The 26,750-nt window shown below is 41.2% G+C and overlaps 1 protein-coding gene across 7 annotated transcripts in view; it reads left to right on the top strand.

Moving 5' to 3' along the window:
• LOC110538899 (opioid-binding protein/cell adhesion molecule) overlaps positions 1-26,750 on the top strand; it is a 560,346-nt gene that overhangs the window by 348,688 nt on the left and 184,908 nt on the right. The window contains exons 1-3 of one of the 7 annotated variants that reach the window (XM_036937614.1): positions 501-842; positions 947-1,024; positions 1,103-1,193. In XM_036937614.1, coding sequence (XP_036793509.1) covers positions 1,021-1,024; positions 1,103-1,193 — 95 coding nt within the window. In that variant the 5' untranslated portion in view covers positions 501-842; positions 947-1,020. Of the gene's footprint in view, positions 1-500; positions 1,194-26,750 lie in introns of those variants that run through there. The other 6 variants (XM_036937610.1, XM_036937616.1, XM_036937611.1 and 3 more) reach the window with 6 other exon arrangements.

Genomic DNA, 26,750 nt, shown 5'->3' with positions numbered 1-26,750 from the left:
AGATGATTGACACAAATGTAATAGCCAGGGGTGTGAAAATACATGTTATGAGTCATGGGCAGTATATTTAGTCCGCATGCCTTCATCCACACCACCAAAACAGTTGAGTCATACCCAGCAATTTCACTTCAATTTCCCAGATTCAAGGTTTGAACAATATAGTCTATCTGTAGGTCTAGTCTATAGCATCTGCATCAAAACACACACAGTTGATCCATGTTTACAATTGCATCCTTGATTAACAGTAATGTCCACACACCTGTACAGAGCTATTCACCAAGGTCCCTGCTACCATGACAACCCCCCCCCCCCCCCCCTCCCTCTTCTTGCCAGAGTTCTTACTGTGAGGGGGTTTAGCAACAAACTCAAATTGGTGGTGCATACTTGCAAAGATAGGGAAAAATAATCGATTCAATGAACCTGATACTGGTTTTTGGTTTTGAGTGAAAATAGAAAAGGATATTAGTGCTGCTATCCCTGCCTATTTGAAATGTGCAACAAACCCCAAGTGCTGAAGGGATGGTGGAGATCACTAAAACTATATTGTATAGAGTCAATCACAAGAGATAATCAATCATGTGTGTTGTTGTTTGTGCTCTCTTCTTCGGATTTGGCACCAGTGGTGTGTTTAAGTTTTATCACGTCATCTCAACCGAAATACCTGTTTTAGGTTTGCTCTGCGTGCTGTCCACGACCGCAACCGTTAATTTTCCATGAACGTGAAATTGCGCAATGTCATCATCAATACAAGTATTTGGACCATTCGGAAAGGAAAAGTAAACATTTCCATGCGAACTGCGGAACAGAATGGAACAGGCTGACAATATATTTTGGAGTGCGCAGTAAGGATAGCTACCCTCTTGCATAGATTATGCTGTACCTGGAAAACATATTTGGATTAACAGATGAACAGTAGGCTATTAACTAACCCGCGCTCGCTCCACAGGACCGCTATACGCATTTGCCTTTTAAAACAACGGAAGCATTGTCTCGACAAGCAGTGGGATTTATAAACCGAAGATGGGTATTTGTGGATACTTTACCGTGTCTTGGAAGTGCCTGGTGGTTCTGTCTTTCAGACTGCTGTTTCTTGTCCCCGCAGGTTTGCCTGTCCACAGTCAAGGGGAATCCCAAACCGATAGTAAAGTGATGGACAATATTACCGTCAGGCAAGGCGAAAACGTCTTTCTCAGGTAAAACACTTTCTTATTATTCTTACACTCACTATAAAAAGTTGTATTAACTATGAGTCCAACGTTGCTTTGCCAATTTAAAGTATAATAAGAGTGGTTTATGTCTGATTAAATGATACGATTCTAAATGTTGGCTGTGCTTATGATGGAACTAAGGTGCTTATGATGGAAGAAGCTCCTATACAGGCAAGTGCACAGATAGGACTTTACCTTTGCACATGCTCATGCTCATTTGCACTTCCAGTCTCCAAAGTGCTGTTTTGGCTGGTGGTATAATTTCCCCCAAAATATTATTTTTAATATTTATTTTGTCATTGTTTTTCAGAACCCACTGCCCTCAAGTCCTATTGACACGGTCAAATTCGCCCCCCACCCAGTCCATTTGTTACACCTGTTGATTACGCAGGGCCAACTCTAGCCTTTTGGGGGCCCTAATGAGATTTGGTTGGGGGTGCCACCGACTATTGAACATTTTCCAGTACCTTGAGAATTTTCCAGTATCTATACTGTTTTCTTAGAAGTAGTAAGCAGAATCAATATAGGGTTAACCATTAGACATATGTAAACAGAATCCATGTGATTGTGCAAAGCTGGATCAACACAGGCCTGGTCATTCAGGGTCTTGTGAAGGCCTTTGGATCGTCTACCTCACAGCAAATAATTTTAGTGGCCCCCCTCTTGACGGCGGAGATATTTTTTTTGTTTTGAAGTTAATTTCCTGCAATTTTACACAGAGGTGGCACCACAGGTTCAAAAGATGTATTATTATTATTATTATAGATAGCTTCCCTTTTCATCTGTGCTATGACTATAGGTCTGGGGGTTTTCTTGTCGGGTCATGTGAATTCTAAACTCTCCTGACCTGAGGCTGAAAAACACTTTCAAACTACCACAAACCTTGTTGTAATTCATTATGAATCTGGTATCAAAAGAGCCAGAGGACAACTTCAATGGACAACATACTCTGTGGTTTAGTGAACTCCTATGGCAGGGGTGAGCGTTATGCAAAGAATGGTTACAGTGTATTTTTAAATAGTAATTTCAGTCTTTACACACACACACTGTTAAGCAGTTGCCTTGACAAATAAAAAAGAGACAGGTTTCAGTGTAGAAAAGTATTAGTATTATTCATCTCATTACAGTGCTCTTCTGCATTTATTCATTCTGGAAGCTTTATGTAAGGCAGGGTTACATTTAACACTATACACAGTAGACTTGGTAGCAAAGTATTTTTTTATGTGTAAGTAATAATACCACTAACCTTGTGTTGTCCTGATTGGTTCCCTGGCGCTCACTGTAGGAACTGATTGCCTGTTAAATCTATATATTCAATCATTAAATCAACATTTTAATTGAAAACAATATCCCCGTTTTAATGAAGTAGATTTTATTGAATGTCACTCATTCCATTGCACTCTATTCTAACCTAACCTGCTAGTCGAAAAAGACTGACACCATGGCTGCCTATCATATTTGTGAAAGGTATGGTGGTGCCAGAATCTACCAATTCTCTCTTTCTGCATAAAGCCATCCATTTTGTTATGGTTGGACAAATCTTTTCAATTGATCTGTGCCGACTGCTCTGTGGCGAATTTGTTGATTTTTGTACTTTTATGACAGTGTAATTTGTGCCACAAATATTTGTGAATAATCACCAGCAGTGGAAATATAATAATATGCCAACAAACATTAATGGACTAACAAACTGGCTGACTAACCTTTTCAGGCACTTCAGTATCCATTGGCCTTGGATAGCAGCAGCAGATAATTGCATCTTCTTTATCCTGTGCCAAATACATTTATTCAGTGAGTCTAAATTATTAATATTAGCTGCTGGCTGCATGATTGCATCAACCTAGCTAGCTGAAGTTAGCTAGCTATCTAGCTAGGCTACTCTAAATATAACATTGGTAATTTTGTGACCTAGCTATAGATTGGATAATTCTAGATAGTTTTAGAGGATGACTAAACTGCTTTTATGAAAACATATAGTACCTTGTTTGCCATGAACATTTGTGTTCATTCTTTCATGAGGCAGGCAGGAGAGAAGGGTTTCCACTAAATAACACAGCCACAAAGTCAGATTCCGGCAGGATTCCACATGGTTTCCACTAGCTTCTTTCTGTATAGCCACAAAGTCAGATTCCACAGCCACAAAAATGTTTTTTGGGGTATTAGTTTAAGGTTAGGGTTAGGCATAAGGTTAGCAGTGTGGTTAATGTTAGGGTTAAGGCTAGGTTTAAAATCAGATTTTAAGAATACAAATTGTAGGGATGGGTGTGGTTTATGAGTTTGTGGCTAAGGAAGCTAGTGTTAACCTTTGTGATGACTATTCCACAGACTGAAGAGGAGCGTGAGCCAAGAATAAAACAAGTGCAGAGTCAAGCAACGAGGTGCTGGTGCAACCAAACTTAGTTGTTGAGAGGTGTGGTTTATAGGCCCTGTAAGCTGTAGCTAGAAGACTACTGTGAAACCACCTGTTGCAGCGAGCGTGGGGGTTACTGCTTAAAATCCTAGGGACAGGGTTTTCCTAGACTAGACAAAAGAGAGGAAAGGGAAATTGGGTGAGGTGCTATGTCAAATTGTCCAACAAGAAACGCCTGCTTTCTTTTCCGTTGCAAAAGTTTTTCTATGACATGAACTATTGAATAATGGTGCTTTCAAGAAAACTTGGAACTCTGGGGGGAAAAAAAAGGTCACATCATGATGTCAGTGATCTTCAGGTCGGAAAGTCTGAGCGCTAGAAAGATGTCAGAGTTTCCGACATTGAATTCAGAGTTGGTTAACTGCTCAAAAAGATTTCCCAGTTGTTTTGAATGTGACATATGTCTGATAAACGCGTTCAGTGGTGCAGCTTTGAGTGGTGTGGCGGCGCCTACCAGATTGAAAAGTACTGGGGCAAATGCTGTCTCGCCACATGTTTTCCAGCAGCTCTTATTCTACAGATTATTCCATGGGACAAAGATTATTTTTTTTGCCGTTTTATAGCTAATTTCCTGCAATTCTACCCATTTAGCTTTGGGATGGAGATCATTTTTTGCAGTTTTAAAGCAATTTTTTAAAGCTACAACTGACGCTTTTATTTTAGGTCAGAAAATAAATACAAGTTACACTCCTATTTACTTTTAACAGTTCCTAAAATCAGAACGGATCATGGGGAAAAAAGTGTTTTAGTTACTCAGCTCCGTGGTCTTGGAATTGTCTCCAGCTGATCTTGAAACTCCAAGATCTTATTTCCTTGGAGGAGTTTAAAAGTTTGGTTGAGTCACATGTTACTGAGGAATTTGATTGTCATTAGGACTTCATGCGGTGGTACATATGATAGATTTGTATCTATGATGCTTGTATGTTTCTGTAATTGTAACATACTGTATGTGTGTATGTCACATTTTGTTTATGGTGTGTCTATGTCAGTAAGTTGTTATGTCAGATTTTTCTGAAACATTATTATTCTCTCCTCCTGCTGTCTTGGTTGGACCAGGTGTCTCTTGACAAATAGTTTGTATCTCAATGAGACTAAACTGTCTAAATAAAGCTTTAAAAAATCCCTAAAATTATACATATTTTGCCATGGCTTATGCCATGTTAATATGATATCTCAGTGAGAATGACAAAAAAAAAGTTGTCTACACTAACTACCAATAAAAAAAATTATGCACATTATTCTTTTAAAAATTCTTCAAGCTCTGTCAAGTTGGTTGTTGATCCTGGCTAGACATCCATTTTCAAGTGCTGCTATAGATTTTCAAGCAGATTTAACTGGGCCACTGACAAACATGCAATGTCGTCTTGGTAAGCAATAGTGTATATTTAGGTTATTGTCCTGCTGAAAGGTGAATTTTTCTCCCAGTGTCTGTTGGAAAGCAGACTAAACCAGTTTTTCTAGGAATTTGCCTGTGCTTAGCTCTATTACGTTTATTTTATCTTAAAAAACTGCTGATTCCTTGCCGATGACAAGCATACCCATAACACAGTAGAGGCTATTGACTTGAAAAATTGAGGAGGATGGGAGACCACCAGTATAGGCGCAGACCGCACAGAGATGACAAAGCATGTTTCAAAAATCACCAAAGACTAATTATTTTAACCTAAAGCATTTAATAAAGACATTTATTGTATAATATTATGGGGAATGGGAATGAGAGGGCTACTTACAGTGTTGGGAAGGGATCACAGCAGTGATTGAATGAGGGTATGAGGCATGAATTGAGGTGTTCAGAGGCTTGACTTCAGTGCAGGACAGGGGTTGAGGTGTTCATAGACTTCAGTGCAGGACAGGCTCATCATGGATGGATGGTGTTGTTGGAGAGTTAGTCCAAGTAAGGACTAAGAATAATTTAGTCCAAGCAAGGACTAAAATCATTGATGCATGTTCATCCCATACAGCATGTCAGATCTCTAATGTTTAGGTATAGCCTGGGCTGCTGCAACATTTATGTAATGAGTTTTTACTTGTGTCTGTCCGGAGTGATTTTTAAAATTTTATTTATATACCTGCTGGAGCACGTGCTTCGAGTGGGTGCTGCTATGGTGACCGGTTTGCTGAGATCAGGCGGGGCTTTACCTAGCAGAGACTTGAAGATAACCTGTAGCCAGTGGGTTTGGCGACGAGTATGAAGCGAGGGCCAACCAACGAGAGCGTACAGGTCGCAATGGTGGGTAGTGTATGGGGCTTTGGTGACAAAACGGATGGCACTGTGATAGACTGCATCCAGTTTGTTGAGTAGAGTGTTGGAGGCTATTTTATAGATGACATCACCGAAGTCGAGGATCGGTAGGATGGTCAGTTTTACGAGGGTATGTTTGGCAGCATGAGTGAAGGATGCTTTGTTGCGATATAGGAAGCCGATTCTAGATTTAATTTTGGATTGGAGATGCTTAATGTGAGTCTGGATGGAGAGTTTACAGTCTAGCCAGACACCTAGGTATTTGTAGTTGTCCACGTATTCTAAGTCAGAGCCGTCCAGAGTAGTGATGCTGGATGGGCGAGCAGGTGCGGGTAGTGATCGATTGAATAGTATGCATTTAGTTTTACTTGAGTTTAAGAGCAGTTGGAGGCCACGGAAGGAGAGTTGTATGGCATTGAAGCTTGCCTGGAGGGTTGTTAACACAGTGTCCAAAGAAGGGCCAGAAGTATACAGAATGGTGTCGTCTACGTAGAGGTGGATCAGAGACTCACCAGCAGCAAGAGCGACATCATTGATGTATACAGAGAAGAGAGTCGGTCCAAGAATTGAACCCTGTGGCACCCCCATAGAGACTGCCAGAGGTCCGGACAACAGACCCTCCTATTTGGCACACTGAACTCTATCAGAGAAGTAGTTGGTGAACCAGGCGAGGCAATCATTTGAGAAACCAAGGCTGTCGAGTCTGCCGATGAGGATGTGGTGATTGACAGCGTAGAAAGCCTCGGCCAGATCAATGAATCAATCTGCACAGTAATGTTTCTTATCGATGGCGATTAAGATATCGTTTAGGACCTTGAGCGTGGCTGAGGTGCACCAATGACCAGCTCTGAAACCAGATTGCATAGCAGAGAGGGTATTGTGAGATTCGAAATGGTCGGTAATCTGTTTGTTGACTTGGCTTTCGAAGACCTTAGAAAGGCAGGGTAGGATAGATATAGGTCTGTAGCAGTTTGGGTCAAGAGTGTCCCCCCCTTTGAAGAGGGGGATGACCGCAGCTGCTTTCCAATCTTTGGGTATCTCAGACGACACGAAAGAGAGGTTGAACAGGCTAGTAATAGGGGTGGCAACAATCATTTTAGAAAGACAGGGTCCAGATTGTCTAGCCCGGCTGATTTGTAGGGGTCCATATTTTGCAGCTCTTTTAGATCATCAGCTGACTGGATTTGGGAGAAGGAGAAATGGGGAAGGCTTGGGCGAGTTGCTGTGGGTGGTGCAGTGCTGTTGACCGGGGTAGGGGTAGCCAGGTAGAACAATGCTTATTGAAATTCTCAGTTATAGTGGATTTATCAGTGGTGACAGTGTTTCCTATCTTCAGTGCAGTGGGCAGCTGGGAGGAGGTGTTCTTATTCTCCATGGACTTTTTTGAGTTAGTGTTGCAGGAAGCAAATGTCTGCATGAAAAAGCTAGCCTTGGCTTTTCTAACTGCCTGTGTATATTGGTTTCTAGCTTCCCTGAAAAGCTGCATATCACAGGGGCTGTTCGATGCTAATGCAGAACGCCATAAGATGTTTTTGTGTTGGTTAATACTTATGTCATGCAATAAAATGCAAATGAATTACTTCAAAATCCCACAATGTGATTTTCTTCTCTCACAGTTGAAGTGTACCTATGATAAAATATTACAGACCTCTACATGCTTTGTAAGTAGGAAAACCTGCAATATCGGCAGTGTATAAAATACTTGTTCTCCCCACTAATATATATAAATATCTTTATGACTAGGTCTCAGGAGTATATACAACACACATAATATTCTCTGGACTGTAGATCATCGCCGGGGACCGTAGATCGTCGCAGAAGGCTCCGGACTGGGAACCGTCGCTGGAGGCTCCGGACCACAGACCGCCGCAGAAGGCTTCGGACTGGGAACCCTCACAGGAGGATCCGGACTGCGTAGGCGTACTTGTAGCCTGGTGCGTGGAGCCGGCACACATTTTACCAGGCTGGGGAGACGCACTGGAGGCCGGGTGCGTGGAGCTGGCACAGACAGGGAGTACCAGGCTGGGGAGACGCACTGGAGGCCGGGTGCGTGGAGCTGGCACAGGATATACTGGGCTGTGGAGGCGCACTGGAGGTCTGGAGCGTAGAGCTGGCACAACCCGTCCTGGCTGGATGCTCATTTTCACATGGCATGTGCGGGGAGATGGCACCGAGCATACCGGGCTGTGAATGGGCACTGGAGACACAGTGCGTATCACCGCATAACATGGTGCCTGAACGGTCACACGCTCCTTTAAGCAAGTGCGGGGAGTTGGCTCTGGTCTGAAACCTGGCTCTGCCAACCACCCCGTGTGCCCCCCCCAAATTTTTTGGGGGGGGCTGCCTTTCGTGCTTGCGTTGTGGTTGCGATCCCCGGAGTCGTCGTTGATCCTGCTTCCCTGCCTCTGCCTGCTTCCATGGCAGGGTCTTGTCCCCTGCCATAACCTCCTCCCATGTCCATTATGTCCTCCACCACCTTTTCTCCCGGGCCCAGGATCCCTGCTCCTCCTGGCCACGCTGCTCGGTCCTTTGTTGTTGGTGGGATCTTCTGTTACGCTCGTTGTTTGAAGGATTGGACCAAGGTGCAGCGAACATCTTACTTTTATTAAAACGAACACTGAAAAAAAAATTATACAAAACGAACGTAAAGTTCTGCAGACCACACAGCAACTATACAAAATCAAGATCCCACAAACTAAGGTGGGAAAAAGGCTGCCAGAGTATGATCCCCAATCAGAGACAACAATAGACAGCTGCCTCTGATTGGGAACTATACCAGGCCAAACAAAGAAATAGGAAAACTAGATTGCCCACCCTAGTCACACCCCGACCTAACCAAAATAGAGAATTAAAAGGATCTCTAAGGTCAATGCGTGACAGCCAGAGACACGACCCAGACATTCATTCTAAATGTTCCATTGCTATACTGGCTGGCAACGTTCTTATCCCTTGCTTGTTAGCTGGCTGACTTACAGTCACTTGTCAGGACACTGTTGTTCAGAGGAGCTAGCCAACAACACAATCACTACAAACTGAAGCTTTTTTCAATTTACATTTCTTTGTATATAGCCATAAAAATTATGCCAGCTGATTCATGATTTCAACTGGCTGAGAAACACTGCCTGCCTGTCTGTCTCTTCCCGACTTGTTCATTACTATGGAACAGCTGGAGATCAAATTTGAATATTGAAACAATGTTGCAAATGTAGGAGGGACAGACAGTAAGGTTTAGACAAATCTCTGCGGTTGAAAACTAAATGTTAGTCTAAAAGAAATGTGAGATAATGTCTAGATGATTTTTATAGTGGAGATCAAGTTAAAAAAATTGCTTGGCTGGGCTGATGAGACAGTGGATTCCACGGTCAGATGGAACAGAGTAAATAGGCATTTTAACATCATAGATTTAGCTGGTTGTAACTTGTGGAATAGCCACCAGCTGGAATGTGGTTTTAACCAATGACCCTTTGTATAAATCAGCAAGAGTGTAAATGATCACATACTTATTGCAGAAAACCTTTCTCTGTCACGTCCTGACCATAGAAAGCCTTTATTTTCTATGGTAGAGTAGGTCAGGGCGTGACTAAGGGGGTTAGTCTAGTTTATCTTTTATATGTGGGGTTCTAGGTTGTTTTTTCTATGTTGGGGTTTAGGTATGATTCCCAATTAGAGGCAGCTGGCTATTGTTGTCTCTAATTGGGAATCACACTTAGGTAGCATTTCTTCCACCTGTGGGTTATGGGATATTGTTTGTTTAGTTGCCTGTTAGCACTGCATTGTCGTCATGGTTCGTTTATTCTTTGTTTTTTTCTTTTTTTTCTTCTAAGTTTCACTTTCTTTAATAAATAATGTGGAACTCTACGTACGCTGCGCCTTGGTCCGACCATTATTATGAACATCGTGACATTCTCTCATTTGTTGGAGGGGAACTCTACCCAGTACTTTGCCTCAAACGCCCTGATACAATCTTTCTCAGCCATGGTGTTTGTCCCTTCCATGTTGTCAGCTAGTGTAGCTGCTCTCCTTAACACTGTATATAACTTCGTTATTGTGTTACTTTTTATATATTTTTTTTACTTTAGTTTATTTGGTCAATCTTTTCTTAACTCTTCTTGAACTGCACTGTTGGTTAAGGGCTTGTAAGTAAGCATTTCATGGCAAGGTCTACACTTGTTGTATTCGGTGCATGTGACAAATAAGGTTTGATTTAATTTGAAATCCGAAGTTACTGGACTGTATCAAATCCGCACAAATTTCCAGAGCAGAGGTGCACTGCTCACTTAACTTAAAACAACACCTGCTGCAGCATGCCAATCAAGCTGTGGGTTTTCTCCCTCGTCCTCATTTCAAATATAGCACTAAATACATTTTTGAATGACTCATGGGAGATGTGGATGTACATAAATTACCAGTATGGCTGCCTGATGTTTGCACATTTGGAAAACGAAATGAATGATGAGACATTTTGTGTTCCATCCCCACCTACCTGTAATCTGAAAATACTGAGGTTAGCGATCAGCACCCAGCGGTGAATGTCACTATGGCGACCGTGTATTGAGGGTCTTCTGAGCTGCTTATCTTCCTGTAGAGATGAGTATAGTCCCACAGCCATGTGACCTCACTGTGGTGGTATAATTATCCTCAACTTGCTGAACAGCAATCATTAGCCACATTTTCTAAATTGGGTTAAGCACATACGCCTTCATATGCTAACTAGCCAAGATATTTGTGTCTACTACATAATATAGTGCAGTTTCTGCATTGTGCTTTGTCTTAATTGACATTTTCAGCTTTATTGGCTTGATTGATATTCAATTTAAGGCTGTGCACACAATCATTTTGGTAATCTTTTTCTTGTACAGCAGCCTCTGTCAACCAGTGACGTCATTATTGCAATGTAATCCTTGAATATTGTGGTAGTTTAGCAAGGACTCTGGCAATACCCCACATTATAAGTCGAGAATGATTGTTGGCAACAAGAAATCTCACAGGAAACATTAGTTTATCTTTCTTCTGATTATTGTGTTATTGATTTTCATTCATGTTCATTTCCATTTAAAATACTAGCTGTAACAACCGTTTTCTTTACAGACTAGCCATCAAATCTGTTAGTGCAGAATAATTAGTTGGTGCATATAACTCCTTGCTGTTCAACAATTTCAAAATGGAGATGTATTTTGCCAGTCCATGTTTCTGTCAGAGTTGTTCGAGCCCTCTTCAAAGAAATATTCAATTGCTCCCCAAAGTTACCCCTAGACCAAGGTGATATTTTGATTTCACAGTCGGATGTTGGGGATTCTCTTTGTAAGCCCATTTCCCCCACACCTTGCCTCATCTAGTCTTGCATCTATCATCTCCACAATTTCATGCATTGTCCTCAATTTGCAATTAACCTGATGCTGTCATCTGGAGACCAAGACAGGTTTGGAGATGTTGTCAGAGAACACTCAGGGGAGACATGCAATATAGTAGCAGAGTGGATGTGGAAGGAAATGGATACTTAAGACAAACTATAACAAGGTTTTGAGAAGCCATTATGCAAATTAATGGTGCAGTTACGCTGTACATGCACGTCCCTCACGTCTCTTGTCTGGCTTACCGTTGATAAGGTACTGTAAACCTGTTATTTTTTACTTTGGCCTTATCAAAGACGAAGCGAGGAGAGGGAGTGCTGTCTGCCATGGGGTATGTCTTTGAGACAGCTGTTCGTCAGCTATTTCTATCTACAATGTCAGGGGGCTAATGGCATTGTGCTGCCATTCGCCTGGTCTGGCTTGGAACCAAAAGGCTCAATATCAAACCCAGGGCTGTGAATTCGCCACAGCTCCTTAGCTAAGGGGCCCTGGCATGCAGTAAGCTCTGGCATTAACCCACTGCAGCCAACAAACACTGGCAGCTTCTCGTTATCCCCGCAGTGATAGCAATAATCACAAAAAAACGCAATCATAGACTTCCACAAAGGCTCCCCCCAGGGAATGGAATTTGCAGTCAAACATGATTTTGTTTGTGTCATTTCCACATCTGTGGACAGAATATGATCACTTTCAGAATTGACTATCTACCTCAGTACACCTTTCCACAAGACTTAGGCCTATTCCATTCTGACAGCTACAGGACCCATTTGGCCCTGGCCCTAATGACACAGGACAGTTTTGCTGACTGCAGTTTTGTCGGTCGTAATAAATTGCATGTTTTTTCATGACTTGTGTCTTTCCTTCCCTTTAAAAGCTCGGGGAAGGCTGACTTGTATTATCAAAACAAATGGGTGAACTTGCCAAATCATATAAACCTGCAAAATTGCCAATCTTCAACAGAGAAAGAGGAAGACACAGTTCGCTGGCATTGGATTTGATTGTATTGTCTCCGGCATATGCAGTGGAACCAGCTTGGCCTACATTCACCAGCTATTTTTTTTTTAATGGAAATAATCTTGTATTTCCTGTGGATTACAGGAGTGGGGATTCACTAAAATGAGGAACAGGGGCAGTTCACAGTATGATTTCTTGATGATTTTAGATTTTTCTGTTTCTTTCTCACTCCCCCGCTTTAAAGACATTTTAACGCCTCTGGTAAACTATTCAATAAATTACCGAGACACTAATGTGGTGTGGGAAATTGAAATTGACAGATTCGTGTTTAGCTACCCAGGAAATGTTATAGGATTATTTAGGTTGATACTGTGAGAACAGAACTACTAAGAAAACCCTGAAGCACATGATGACAGACTATTCTACTGTAATTTGTTAGCCATTTGTTACCAGTTCCACATAGTTGATAACCCCAGATAAATCTGTCATAAGAATGGCCAAGTTTGCTCTTATTTGTTGGGTGTTATGGGCAAAAAGGAATGTCATGATAAATTGACCCATTTTGCTCGATAACAATAATACAATTAAATAAAATATAGTTATTTTCCATTAGCGGCAGAGCTGTATGATTCAAGAAATACATTAGCTATTTCATCTAACATTTTCAGGGAATGCATAATTGAAATTGATGTGCTACCTGTCAAAATAGGATCAAGAATGATTAGATGTATTTTTGTCTCTTTAGAAATGAATTTGTCTTAATCTTTTTTGTGCATATTGGCCTAGGCCTCAGCTATATAATTCACAACCTGAGATACAGTGGTGTAAAGTACTTAAGTTAACATTTTTAAAGTACTACCTAAGTATTTTTTGGGGGTAGCTGTACTTTACTTTATTATTTATATTTTTGCTTACTTTACTTTTTACTTCACAACATTCCTAAAGAAAATAATGTACTTTTTACTCCATACATTTTCCCTGACACCCAAAAGAACTCGTTACATTTTGAATGCTTAGCAGGACAGGAAAATGTTCCATTCACACACATCAAGAGAACATCTCTGGTCACCCCTACTGCCTCTGATCTGGCAGACTCACTAAACACACATGCTTTGTTTGTAAATTATGTCTGAGGGTTGCAGTGTGCCCCTGGCTATCCGTAAAAAAGAAAAAAAAGAAAATGGTGCCGTCTGGTTGCCTAATATAAGGAATTTGAAATGATTTATACTTTTACTTTTGATACTTAAGTATATATAAAACCAAATACTTTTGAAATTTTACTTGAGTAATATTTTACTATGACTTTTTCCGTCACTGCTGAGATAGTGAGAACTCAAAACACATTACCTAGATTGCTAAAATTAGATTGCTAAAACCCAAAATATTAGTGCTGAGCGATTATTGCTTTTTGAGGTTAATTTGGTTTAGGTTCGTCCTTTGAAAAATAATCACAGGTTTTCAATTTCGGTTTCGATTATTTATTTTATAAATGCATTGTAGGTTGAATGCTGTAAGAACACAGAATAAAACACATTATGGTAGTGACTGCCCATTATGTTTACTTAGTAAAACCTCTTAAGGATCCTCCCCTTTTCTTCAATTTTCGCCTAAAATGAGAGACCCAAATCTAACTGCCTGTAGCAAATTCTTGGTAATATTTGAATGGAACCACTTTGAAGTTTGTGGAAATGTGAAAGGAATGTAGGAGAAAAAACACAATAGATCTGGTAAAAGACAATTTTTATTTTATCTTTATTTAACTAGGCAAGTCAGTTAAGAACAAATTCTTATTTTCAATGACGGCCTAGGAACAGTGGGTTAACTGCCTGTTCAGGGGCAGAATGACAGATTTGTACCTCGTCAGCTCGGGGATTTTAACTTGCAACCTTCTGGTTACTAGTCCAACGGTCTAACCACTAGGCTACCCTGCCGCCCCGATAATACAAAGTATTTTAGATTTTGGCCACTAGTTGGCAGCAGTGTATGTGCAAAGTTTTATACTGATCCAAAGAACCATTGTATTTCTGTTAATTTTTTTAATCAAGACTGCCCAAATGTGCCTAATTTGTTTATTAATAGCTTTTCATGTTCAAAATTGTGCACTCTCCTCAAACAATAGCATGGTATGCTTTCACTGTAATAGCTACTGTAAATTGGACAGTGCAGTTAGAGTAACAAGAATTTAATCTTTAAGCCAATATGTCTATGTCCTTGGAAATTTTCTTGTTACTTACAACTAATCGCATGAGCCTACATTAGCTCTCCGATCATGAAGAAGTTTGCTAACCATAATTTATTAGCATGACTTTACTTAATAGGGCTAGGCGTCCCGTCAGCAGGACACCTGTCGACAACATCCGGTGAATGGACGTCAACATATTTTTCAACCAGCACAAACATAATAAAATCACAAATAGCGATTAAATAACCTTACTTTTTGAAAATATTCCTCTGTTTGCAATCCCGAGGGTCCCAGCTACAACATGCATGGTCGTTTTGTTAGATACAATCCTTCTTTATAACCCAAAAAGCCTGTTTAGTTGGCACCATCGATTTCAGTAATCCACTCGTTCAACATGCAAACAAAGGAATCCAAAAAGCTACTGCTAAACTTTGTTAAAACAAGTCAAACTACTTTGCTATTTAATCCTCAGGTACCTTAAAATGTAAATAAACTATAATATTTCATACGGAAAGAAGTATGTTCAATAGAAAAGTAAAATTAAAAAGTGCGCGTCCTCTTCGTTGCGCGCCCATAGACTGATTTCCCATAGACTGACTCTTTGTACCAAAACTCAAATGTCTTCCTAGTTTTGGAAGAAACAAGCCTGAAACCTTGAACAAAGACTGTTGACATCTAGTTGAAGCCATATGAATTGCAATCTGGGAGCTGGAATTACATAGGACCCATAGTTTTCCATTGCAAGAGCATGTGATCTCCCAAAAAAATAATTCTGTTTGGTTTTTCTTTTGATTTTCGGCTACCGTATCAGTTGTGTTATTGTCTCATACATTATGTTAACATTTCTACAAACTTCTAACTGTTCTATTCAATGATATCAATTATATGCATATCCTGGCTTCTGGGCCTGAGTAACAGGCAGTTTACTTTGGGCACATCAGTCAGGCGGAAATTCTGAAAAAAGGACCTTAGCCCTAAGAGGTTTTAAATAAAATATTGTGTTTGTGTACATTACATACACTGCTCAAAAAAATAAAGGGAACACTTAAACAACAAAATGTAACTCCAAGTCAATCACACTTCTGTGAAATCAAACTGTCCACTTAGGAAGCAACACTGATTGACAATACATTTCACATGCTGAATCAAATGGAATAGCCAACAGGTGGAAATTATAGGTAATTAGCAAGACACCCCCAATAAAGGAGTGGTTCTGCATGTGATAACCACAGACCACTTCTCAGTTCCTATGCTTCCTGGCTGATATTTTGGTCACTTTTGAATGCTGGCGGTGCTTTCACTCTAGTGGTAGCATGAGACGGAGTCTACAACCCACACAAGGGGCTCAGGTAGTGCAGCTCATCCAGGATGACACATCAATGCGAGCTGTGACAAGAAGGTTTGCTGTGTCTGTCAGCATAGTGTCCAGAGCATGGAGGCGCTACCAGGAGACAGGCCAGTACATCAGAAGACGTGGAGGAGGCCATAGGAGGGCAACAACCCAGCAGCAGGACCGCTACCTATGCCTTTGTGCAAGGAGGAGCAGGAGGAGCACTGCCAGAGCCCTGCAAAATGACCTCCAGCAGGCCACAAATGTGCATGTGTCTGCTCAAACGGTCAGAAACAGACTCCATGAGGGTGGTATGAGGGCCCGACGTCCACAGGTGGGGGTTGTGCTTACAACCCAACACCGTGCAGGACGTTTGGCATTTGCCAGAGAACACCAAGATTGGCAAATTCGCCACCGGCGCCCTGTGCTCTTCACAGATGAAAGCAGGTTCACACTGAGCACATGTGACAAACGTGACAGTCTGGAGACGCCGTGGAGAACGTTCTGCTGCCTGCAACATCCTCCAGCATGACCGGTTTGGCGGTGGGTCAGTCATGGTGTGGGGTGGCATTTCTTTGGGGGGCTGCACAGCCCTCCATGTGCTCGCCAGAGGTAGTCTGACTGCCATTAGGTACCGAGATGAGATCCTGAGACCATATGCTGGTGCGGTTGGCCCTGGGTTTCTCCTAATGCAAGACAATGCTAGACCTCATGTGGCTGGAGTGTGTCAGCAGTTCCTGCAAGAGGAAGGCATTGATGCTATGGACTGTTCCGCCCGTTCCCCAGACCTGAATCCAATTGAGCACTTCTGGGACATCATGTCTCGCTCCATCCACCAACGCCACGTTGCACCACAGACTGTCCAGGAGTTGGTGGATGCTTTAGTCCAGGTCTGGGAGGAGATCCCTCAGGAGACCATCCACCACCTCATCAAGAGCATGTCCAGGTGTTGTAGGGAGGTCATACAGGCACGTGGAGGCCACACACACTACTGAGCCTCACACACTACAGCCTGTAGTGTGGTTTTCCACTTTAATTTTGAGTGTGACTCCAAATCCAGACCTCCATGGGTTGATAAATTTGATTTCCATTGATAATTTGTGTGATTTTGTTGTCAGCACATTCAACTATGTAAAGAAAAAAGTATTTAATAAGAATATTTCATTCATTCAGATCTAGGATGTGTTATTTTAGTGTTCGCTTTATTTTTTTGAGCAGTGTATTTGTTCTTAGCATGATGAATATATGCAATTAATAAAACTCCAATGATGATAGTGACTGCCTATTACTGCTTATCACTTATTTATAAACCAACTTTGATAAAATATTCCAACTTATATTTAAATATTCCCTAAATATTCCAACTTTGATAAAATATAACTTTTTTTATTAGATTAGTTTTTATTTAATTCCAAGTCATTATCTCATCTAGGCTCAGGCAGTATCAGCCAGCCATCCATCTCTGTGCTCAGTGCTCTGTGCTCAGAGCTTAGCTTAGTAGCCTATCGGTGACTAACCCCGATCCGTACGCATTTTCACCACTGAAGCATTCAAACGAGGCTGCAATGAAAACTAATGGGACTGTAGTGACTGTCTCAAAAACCATGACAGCTGCAGTTTAATTGTGAAGATACATTTAGCGTTGCCCTAAAAACCCTATTCAAATTTGACACGAACCTTCAAATCGGTATACGGGCACAATGTGAGACCCAGATGCAGACATGGGAGGCAGATGGTTTGAGTCTTGATATTTATTAAACAATCCAAAAGGGGTGGGTAAGATAATGGTCGTGGAGAGGCAAAAGGTCAAAACCTGTTCATAATCCAGGAGGTACAAAGAGGCAGGCAGGCTCGAGGTCAGGGGAGGCAGAATGGTCAGGCAGGCTGGTACGGAGTCCAGAAAACAGGCAAGGGTCAAAAACCGGGAGGACTAGCAAAAGAGAATAGAAGCAGGAGTACTAGAAAACCACTGGTTGACTTGAAAAACACACAAGACGAACTGAGACAGGAAACACATGGATAAATGCACCAGGGATAATAAGCAACACCTGGAGGGGGTGGAGACATCACAAGACAGGTGAAACAGATCAAGGTGTGACAAATAGGTATGTAATGAGACATTATACATACTCTTTATAGTGTTTCATTGACATTTTATAGGTGATAAGTTGGACAAATCGGGTGAAAACAGTCGTTTCCCCACCTCCCTTTCCCTATCAAGCAATAGCTTTCGCTTCCCCACCTGCCATTTTTAAAAAGACCTGGTGGAGCTCCATTGCCTTCTTGGTTAGAACATTGGCCGCAGGTAGCCTAGTGGTTAGAGTGTTGGGCCAGTTAACCGAAAGGTTGCTGGATCAAATCCCTGAGCTGACATGGTCAAAATCTGTCATTCTGTCCCTGAGCGAGGCAGTTAACCCACTGTTCCACCATGCACTGAAGATGTGGATATTGATTATGGCAGCCCCCCACATCTCTCTGATTCAGAGGGGTTGGGTTAAATGCAGAAGACGCATTCAGTTGTACAACTTCAATCATGAAGAGCTGGGCAGCATGAAGGCCTTGTCATTGATTTTGCTGGAAAGGGGAGAAATTGTGCTTTACAATGATATTCATATTACAGTTGACCTGGAAGTATTGTGTTTTTAGGGCGCTAAAATAAGGTCAAATGTACAGAACAGCGCGATGTACAAAAGTGTGTTAGCTATCGTTAGTTGCCTGCTGTCTGACAAAATCACAAATTCAGTAGTTTTTCAAAGTAAATAAGGTATACATTTAAGACTGATGAATAACAACTACCAATCAATTAGATGTATTGTCAGGTAGAGATACCTAAATATCTGTTCTATATCCCTCTTGTTTGCAACACATTCTGGTTATGTTCCTCCCTCTCCATGTCTGTCTGCCGGCCCCACAGGCTTTCCCGACCAATAACTAATTACAACAGGCAGCTGTAGGTGCAATGGATTCTAGTTATAGTAGTTAATTACCACATTTTCTGCACTTAACTATGATGCATATCGTAGCCTGTTGAAAAAATCATCTTCCTACAACATCCCACAGTTCATGCTTGATTAGATTTATGTCTAGAGAAAAGGTGTGTTGAGCTCAAACACACAAAAAAAATATTTTTTAAAAACTGTAAATAAACTGAAATTTCAGCTAACTGCCCAGAACTACTATGATTGTGTTGCTAGATAGCCATGTAATTGATTAATTTAACAGTAAATGTAATGTCCTACAAAAACTTTACATTGGTAGTAGGGATATAACGATTCGCCAATATGTATCAGTCTCTGATTCAAATGTTTAAGACATGAGTGCATTGGTCCACAGGAACTGAAACCGATCCAAATGTAGCATGTACTGTAATCTGAAAATCGATTCAAACTTTACATCTCACCGGTTCATTAACTTTCAAATTACATTTTATACCTTCCGAAAAAATAACGAATCTTTTGTGACAAATGACACGTCCTCTTCTTCAATATAGAACTAAGCATCAAGCATGTAAGTGCTTTATAGTAATTGATCTACAAGTCATTTTGTATGCCGAACTACCCCAGGCAATAACAATAGCCTAGTCGAGCTGCGCACTGTGTGTAGCATCACGCGCTGACTAACGAGAGGTTGGCATATTCCTGATCTTGCACATCTGTGTGGCACCTTCCGCATTTAAATGCTTGTAAAATGGTTTGTGCAATATTAGGCTTTATTAGTTGAGTGACAACCAATGTAATTTGCTAGGTTATTGCTATCAAATGCAATGCATCAAAATTATTTGACCGAAATAAAAGTAAGCTCCCGGAGGCACAACTCTCATCTGGCTATACCTGCTGGTCTCAGCTTACATTCAATTTGACCTTCACCAATAGTTTGGTAGCTTTGCTTTAAACAATCAATGTATATGGTAATTTCTTAGATATAGTGGTTCCTGTGATAATTTAATAAAGAGGACAGCAATAACTTTTGCGAGCCCCACAACATGGTCGAATAAGGAGAAGAGAAGCTCACTCCCTAAAAACTTCCAAATGGTCTAAACCAGGGGTGTCAAAGTCAAATGGACGGAGGGCCAAATAAAAAAATCAGCTACAAGACGAGGGCCGGACTGTTCGAATGTTCATTGAAAAATTTTTAAATGACGCATATAGTCTAGTGAACCTAATTGAACCTACTGAAAACCTAACAAATATATTACAATATGATCAGATAAATAAAGCAATATTTTCTTATGGCTCTGTCAGTAATCTTTAATTTTCAACAGACACAAAAGACAAATTTCCTTTATATAAATATCCCCATAACATGAACATTAAATGAAAGAAACCGGTATTCAAGGCACCATCAGTAGACTATATTTTCTATTTTAGCAAAAGTGGGCTAAATTTACTTCAAAGAAAAAACAATAATAGCAATTTTCTATCATCCACTCAACTGAAATATTTTTAAAATATAATTGGATTGAAATACAAAAAAATAAAGTGCAAAAATCTATTAATCAAAAACAACACTTTGTTTAAGGAGAAGTAACATGCAGTGAAAACAAATATTAAATTTTAACTTTTAAACTTGAACTGAGTAAAAACTCTAAATATGTGATTGCACAGTAATGTTCACTTGTTTGAGGTTGAGGGTGATACTTGGTGGTGTCCCATCTTTTCCACAAGTTCATCAATGTTCGGGGTAAGGCTCTGAGCTGAAGAAATCCTCAGAATTGAGTGGAGGTGTTCAGCAGTAAGTCGACTTCTGTGTGATGTTTTGTTCAGGTTCATCAAAGAAAACAGTTGTTCACACAGGTATGTGCTGCCAAACATAGACAACGTTTGAGCAGCCTGGATGCGCAGCTGGGGCATTGTGCCGGGGAGGAAACGGGCGAACTCCGCAGCACCCACTGCCACATATTTTGCCCTCAGTGCATCATTGCATTGGAGGTCAATCAACTCCATTTGGAGGTTTGGTGGTGAGCTTTCCACGTCAACAGCAAATGGGTTACCGAGCAGTTCCAACCTGCTTTTTTGTGCTTCAAAGTCAGCAAATCGGCGTCGAAAGTCAGCGGCAAGCATACCTATTTTATCAGCCAACTGTGTGCTCGGGAACGCACTGGTAGAGAGCTTCTCTTTCATGGTCTGGCAGCTGGGAAAGTGGCTCAAATTTTCTTTCCGCATCTGCGTCTCCCACAGAGTCAGTTTGGTTTTAAATGCCTTCACTGTACTGTACATATCAGAGATGACACGATCCCGACCCTGCAGCTGCAAGTTTATTGCATTCAGATGACTCGTAATGTCACACAGAAAAGCCATTTCACACAGAAACATTTCGTCTCGGAGTTGTGTTGTGTCTTTCCCTTTGCTGTCCAAGAACAGACAAATCTCCTCACGAAGCTCGAAACATCTTTGAAGCACCTTTCCCTGGCTTAGCCATCGCACCTCTGTGTGATAAGGCAAATCACCATGCTCCGTTTCTAACTCCGTCAGAAATGCCTTGAACTGGCGGTGATTCAAACCTTTGGCTCTGATAAAGTTAACTGTGCGCGTGATGATGCTCATTACATGCTCCATTTTCAAGGCTTTACCGCACAACGCTTCCTGGTGTATGATACAATGATAAGCTGTCAGCTCACCTGTCGCGTTTTCCTCTTGCATCTTTTCCCGTATCTTCGCCACCAGTCCGCTCCTGTGTCCACACATCGCAGGTGCTCCGTCGGTTGTCAAACCCACGAGTTTTTCCCAAGGCAGCTCCATCTCATTTACACATCTTGACACCTCTTCATACAAATCATGCCCCGTAGTTGTGCCATGCATAGGACGTAAAGCCAAAAACTCCTCTGTCACGCTTAGGTTGGAGTCCACTCCGCGGATGAAAATTGACAACTGGGCAATGTCAGAAATGTCGGTGCTCTCATCCACAGCCAAGGAATATGCAATAAAATCTTTTCCCTTTTTCACAAGCTGCTCTTTTAGATTGATGGACAACTGGTCTACTCTCTCGGCAATGGTGTTTCTGCTCAGACTCACATTTAAAAAGAGTTGCCTTTTTTCTGGGCAAACTTCGTCACAAACTTTAATCATGCAGTTTTTGATGAAATCCCCCTCCGTAAATGGCCGGGCTGATTTAGCGATCTCTTCTGCCAAAATAAAACTGGCCTTGACAGCAGCCTGGCCTTGTGATTTGGCTTTTTTGAACAGAGCCTGTCGAGATTTGAGGCCTCGTTTTAATTCCTCTGCCTTTTGTAGCCTTTGTTCCATGTCCATATTCTTGTTTTTGTCCGCGTGTTTCGTTTCATAATGTCGTCTCAGATTATACTCTTTCAGTACCGCCACACTTTCTCCACACAGAAGACACACAGGTTTTCCAGCTACCTTCGTGAACATATACTCCGACTCCCACCTTGTTTGAAACCCCCGGTTCTCAGTATCCACCTTCCGTTTTGCCATTTTTGATGGGTATCTGAAAGTTAATTTTACTGTGATGCTGACGACTGCTGTGCCAATAAATATTGAAATGAAGCAGCCTACTGCTCGGTGCGTCACCTTTGCATTGTGGGAAATGTAGTATTGGTGCGTGTAAAAGATCTGCGGGCTGCCGGCTTGCTGCGGGCCGGTTCTAATAATAAATCAAGATCATCCCAGGGGCCGTAAAAAACCTTCTTGCGGGCCGGATGTGGCCCGCGGGCCTTGACTCTGACATATGTGGTCTAAACCATTCGAATGGGTGGTAGATGCCCATTCTACCTTATATGGCTCAGCTCAGGTGCCTACATACACCATAGACATATTTACACACACACACACACACACACACACACACCAAATCGCATTGATTTAAGGAGCGTTGTAAAGCCTAATCACTGAAAAAATTCCTTCAGTAAGATTCAGCAAAATTCCTTCAGTAAGAGGAAGGCAATGATGGTGACGGTAATTTTCGGTTTATCGTCCCAACTCTACTGTTTCAAGTAGCATTAGCTCTTTGGGCTAATGGCTACATCTCCTTTTTATATGGTCTTCGGTCATTTGCTCTCTGCCAGTCATGTCTTTCAAGCTAAGTCAGTGGAGAACTGACCATGAACCTGCTACAGCACAATACAGTCAGCATTTTCTCAAGCAGGGCTTCAGCTATGCTGCATTATTGTGGTAAACTGCATTAGACTTGTCTGGCCCAGATGCAGAGTTCAGAGTGCATTTGCAGTGCTGTAATGTTAGCGTAGCCTACTTATCGAAGACTGAAACCTTGCCCAGGTATTAGCTAGCAAGCGTGGAGAGGGAAAGGGAGAGGGTGCCCTGGATAATGTGCTTATGGGACATGCGGTTCCACCTCCCTTTCAGCCCGAATATATTCAGTATCAATACTGAAAGAAATACAGAGCATGCTGCATACCCGCACACACACTCACTGTAAGCTACTGGTATTCAGAATGACTGACAGAGACTAACAGATGGATGCATTCTGACTAACACATACACAGTCAAGACACGCACATGCACACGCGCACACACACACACACACAATCGACTGCAAACAAACATACCCAAAGTGCACTGCAGTTTGTAGCCGTGGTTGGAAGTTGTTTCTTCATACATAATTAAGTGGCTTTATGGATTGAAGTTCTCACACTTCATTCATACTGATGTTCACATTTATAGTACACGCCAGTCACCACACACACTCACGTCCATAACTTCAGCTAAATGGCTGTCGGATGTCGTGGCAAAGATGTAGCTCATTACAATTTGTCTTCCTTGACATTCACTTGAGTTCGAAGACTCAAGGGTTTGTTTTATATTTAGTGCAGAGGTCCGCATCATAATAGTTTCAAATGCGAGGCAATTTGAGAAAGAAATACCAGTGCCTCCCTACTTATTGCTCTGGGTAGGCTCCCCTACCATTAACAGAACAGAAGAGGGATGTTAGAGATCCATCTCTGGGATAAGAGAGAATTAGATGGTATTTAAGACATTATAAACTGGGTGGTTCGTGCCCTGAATGCTGATTGGCTGACAACCGTAGTATATCAAACCGTATACCATGGGTTTGACAAAACATGTATTTTTACTGCTCAAATTATGTTGGTAACCAGTTTATTATAGCAATAAGGCACCTCAGGTGTTTATGGTATATGGCCAATATATCACGGCTAAGGGCTGTATCCAGGCACTCTGCGATGCATCGTGCATAAGAACGAACAGCCCTTAGCCGTGGTATATTAGCCATACCTCTGCCGCTCATGCATTATTGCTTAATTGTATCTTCCCAAATGGCAGTCAGCTTGCTATGCCAACACAACCAAAGTGATCCCCCCATAGTGGGAACAGAGGGACGAGACTATTGTAAAGCACTGCTGGGTTTAAGGCATCTGGTAAGACTGGAATTTGTTATTGTTCGAAATTACCTAATGTTCAAAGGCCAGTCGGTCAGTACCAAGCGGTTCAACAGAAACTCATTTATGATTCTGTTTCTTCCCTATACCATAAATATCATCAATAATAAACAGTACATCATATCATAAATACTGCTTTTCTACTGATTTTAGGATTGAAAATACAATATTTGCAACATACAGTATATGCCGGTTAAAGACGACTTTCTACAAAATATTGAGATTTGCATGATCATATTTTTACCAATCATTCATGTTCATGAGCTAATTTCATTTTTTGCTTGGTTTTTTCCACCCATAGTGTGTGCTTTGAGGTCCCTAACTAGTATGCCTGGTGATGTAACATATTGTATTTATGCCCAAGTGTACTGAACCCAATTTTGGGCCAAATAAAGTGGCTTGCGAAAGTATTCACCCCCTCATGAAGGAACTGCTCCGGTTCCTTCAAATTGGATGGGTTCCGCTGGTGTACAGCAATCTTTAAGTCATACCACAGCTTTTCAATTGGATTGAGGTCTGGGCTTTGACTAGGCCATTCCATTCTCTTGGCAGGTTTGTTGTGGTGCATTATTCTTTCCATTTTTTAATAATGGATTTAATGGTGCTCATGGGATGTTCAACGTTTCAGATATTTTTTTATAACAAGTTTTCTTTTTTCATTTCACGTCACCAATTTTGCAAGGCACTGTATGCGGCTAGAACGTGTTAAATGGAAATTAAGTCTGGATTTCAATATATTGTCACTGCAATTCCCCATTTTGCAAATATACTGCAGTAGTTTACCACTAATTATACACTATATTTTGATGAAACGTTTGTGTTTGTCAATGGAAGTGACAATGGTGGCATTAACAATACAGATATTTACATTTATATATATGGCTAGATTGAAAGAAAGAAATCTTAAGGCCATCGATTTATTACACAAACAGCTATTCTACTTTATACTCTTTATTGCCATCACATGAAGTGCTATCGTGAAGAAGGAGCATCGCAAATTACATGCATACCTTCATGACTAATTCCAGGCAGTGTGCTCTCTTCAATTTTAATCATATAGCAGAAAACCCATCACAAACATTTTTTAAAAAGTACTGCGACATAGGATGCATAACAGCATACTGTACATCTAAAATAGTATTCTATGTGCTTCAGTGTCGGTCTATTCCACAGAGGAGGTCAGCAGTGTTTTCCACTAGCGGTTAAACAGCCAATTAAACAGTCTAATTTTCACGCAACTACCTTTTCCACTTAAATTAACTAGGCTAATTTTGGAAATCAAAAGGAGGTGGTCTACGGAGATAGGTGGGATGGGCTGAGAGTAGCAGAGGGCTGGGTTTAAAAAGCTCATGATCGGTAATGGTTATTACCGAAAACTCTATATTGATGTCCGAGTACTAACTATCCCAAATGTTATGTGTATATCAAAAAATATAAATAAATGTCTTTGTTATGTAACAATGTGAAAAAGGTACCATGTTGGTAAAATGTATATGTTACAAATATGTAACGAGTGGCGCAGCGGTCTAAGGCACTGCATCTCCGTCACAGACCCTGGTTCGATTCCAGGCTGTATCACAACCAGCTGTGATTGGGAGTCCCATAGGGGGGTGCACAATTGTCCCAGTGTTGTCCGGATTAGGGTTTCGCCGAGGTAGGCCATCATTGTAAATAAGAATGTGTCCTTATCTGACTTGCCTAGTTAAATTAAATAAACTTAAAGCTTGCAAAAACAACATTTTTAAAACAATGTCACTTTTGCCCTCCAAAGAAGGGTGGTGGTGTATGAGCTAATAAAAAAAAAAATGTAATTCGCTAATCAGAAAAAAAGTCAGCCAAGCCCTCTCCTGCTAGAATGAACGATCTATTGATAGGACAAGCGCCTCTCCGTCACAAAGCGAGTGATGACCTGGAAACACTGCTCCTTCATTGTCCATGTGAATGAATTTGCTCTTCCCATACATTGTGGTTACAATGAGTCGAATTGCCTATTGTTTTCTGGCACATTCATTTATTTTATATCATGTGTTTCTTATGCATCCACGGAGTGGTGGTGCACAGGCTATTTACTGTGCTTTGATTGATGAACAGCAAGCTTGACTAGCTTAAAAAATGGGTCGAATTTACTGAATAAAGTCGATCTCATATATCCTTGCCATTCATAAATCATACAACTTAATTATATGTCCATGGTATAGCATCGGGACAACTAAACTAAAGATCACGTTTGTATTTTCGATATGAAGTCCATTAAGACTTGTCAGACAGTGACTTTAAAGTGAGTGACGCGTCTGTAGCATACTGAATCACATCGGTAATGCTCCGTGTACACTGGCACGCGGTGGCGCGCGGTGAAACATCGCTACCTATTCATTTTCAATGGAAGGAAAGTGTTGAGAAACGGAGAGGGCAGGGGACCGTTGGGCGTGGGAGGCCGTGAAAAAGTGAAACATTTCCCAAATTTATGCAAATCACCAGCGGTGACCGCTGGGTAATGACCAATCATATAGAGTGGTTCCCATGACAAATTTGACGCTATGCAACCCAAGGCTGGAGCCCATCTTCGGCAAAGATGGCTGACAAAAATACAAGGATGGAAGCATATGTAAGTAATTATAACGTCATAACGAATCATGCAAAAAAATTACAGTTGAGAGAAATATTTTAGGTAATGCAGAGAAAAATAATTATGCATATTTTTA

The sequence above is a fragment of the Oncorhynchus mykiss genome, chromosome 12, assembly GCF_013265735.2.
Source record: "Oncorhynchus mykiss isolate Arlee chromosome 12, USDA_OmykA_1.1, whole genome shotgun sequence".
NCBI lineage: Eukaryota > Metazoa > Chordata > Actinopteri > Salmoniformes > Salmonidae > Oncorhynchus > Oncorhynchus mykiss.
The sequence above is the reverse complement of the archived record's forward strand: the minus strand, read 5'-3'. Positions and strand labels throughout refer to the sequence as shown.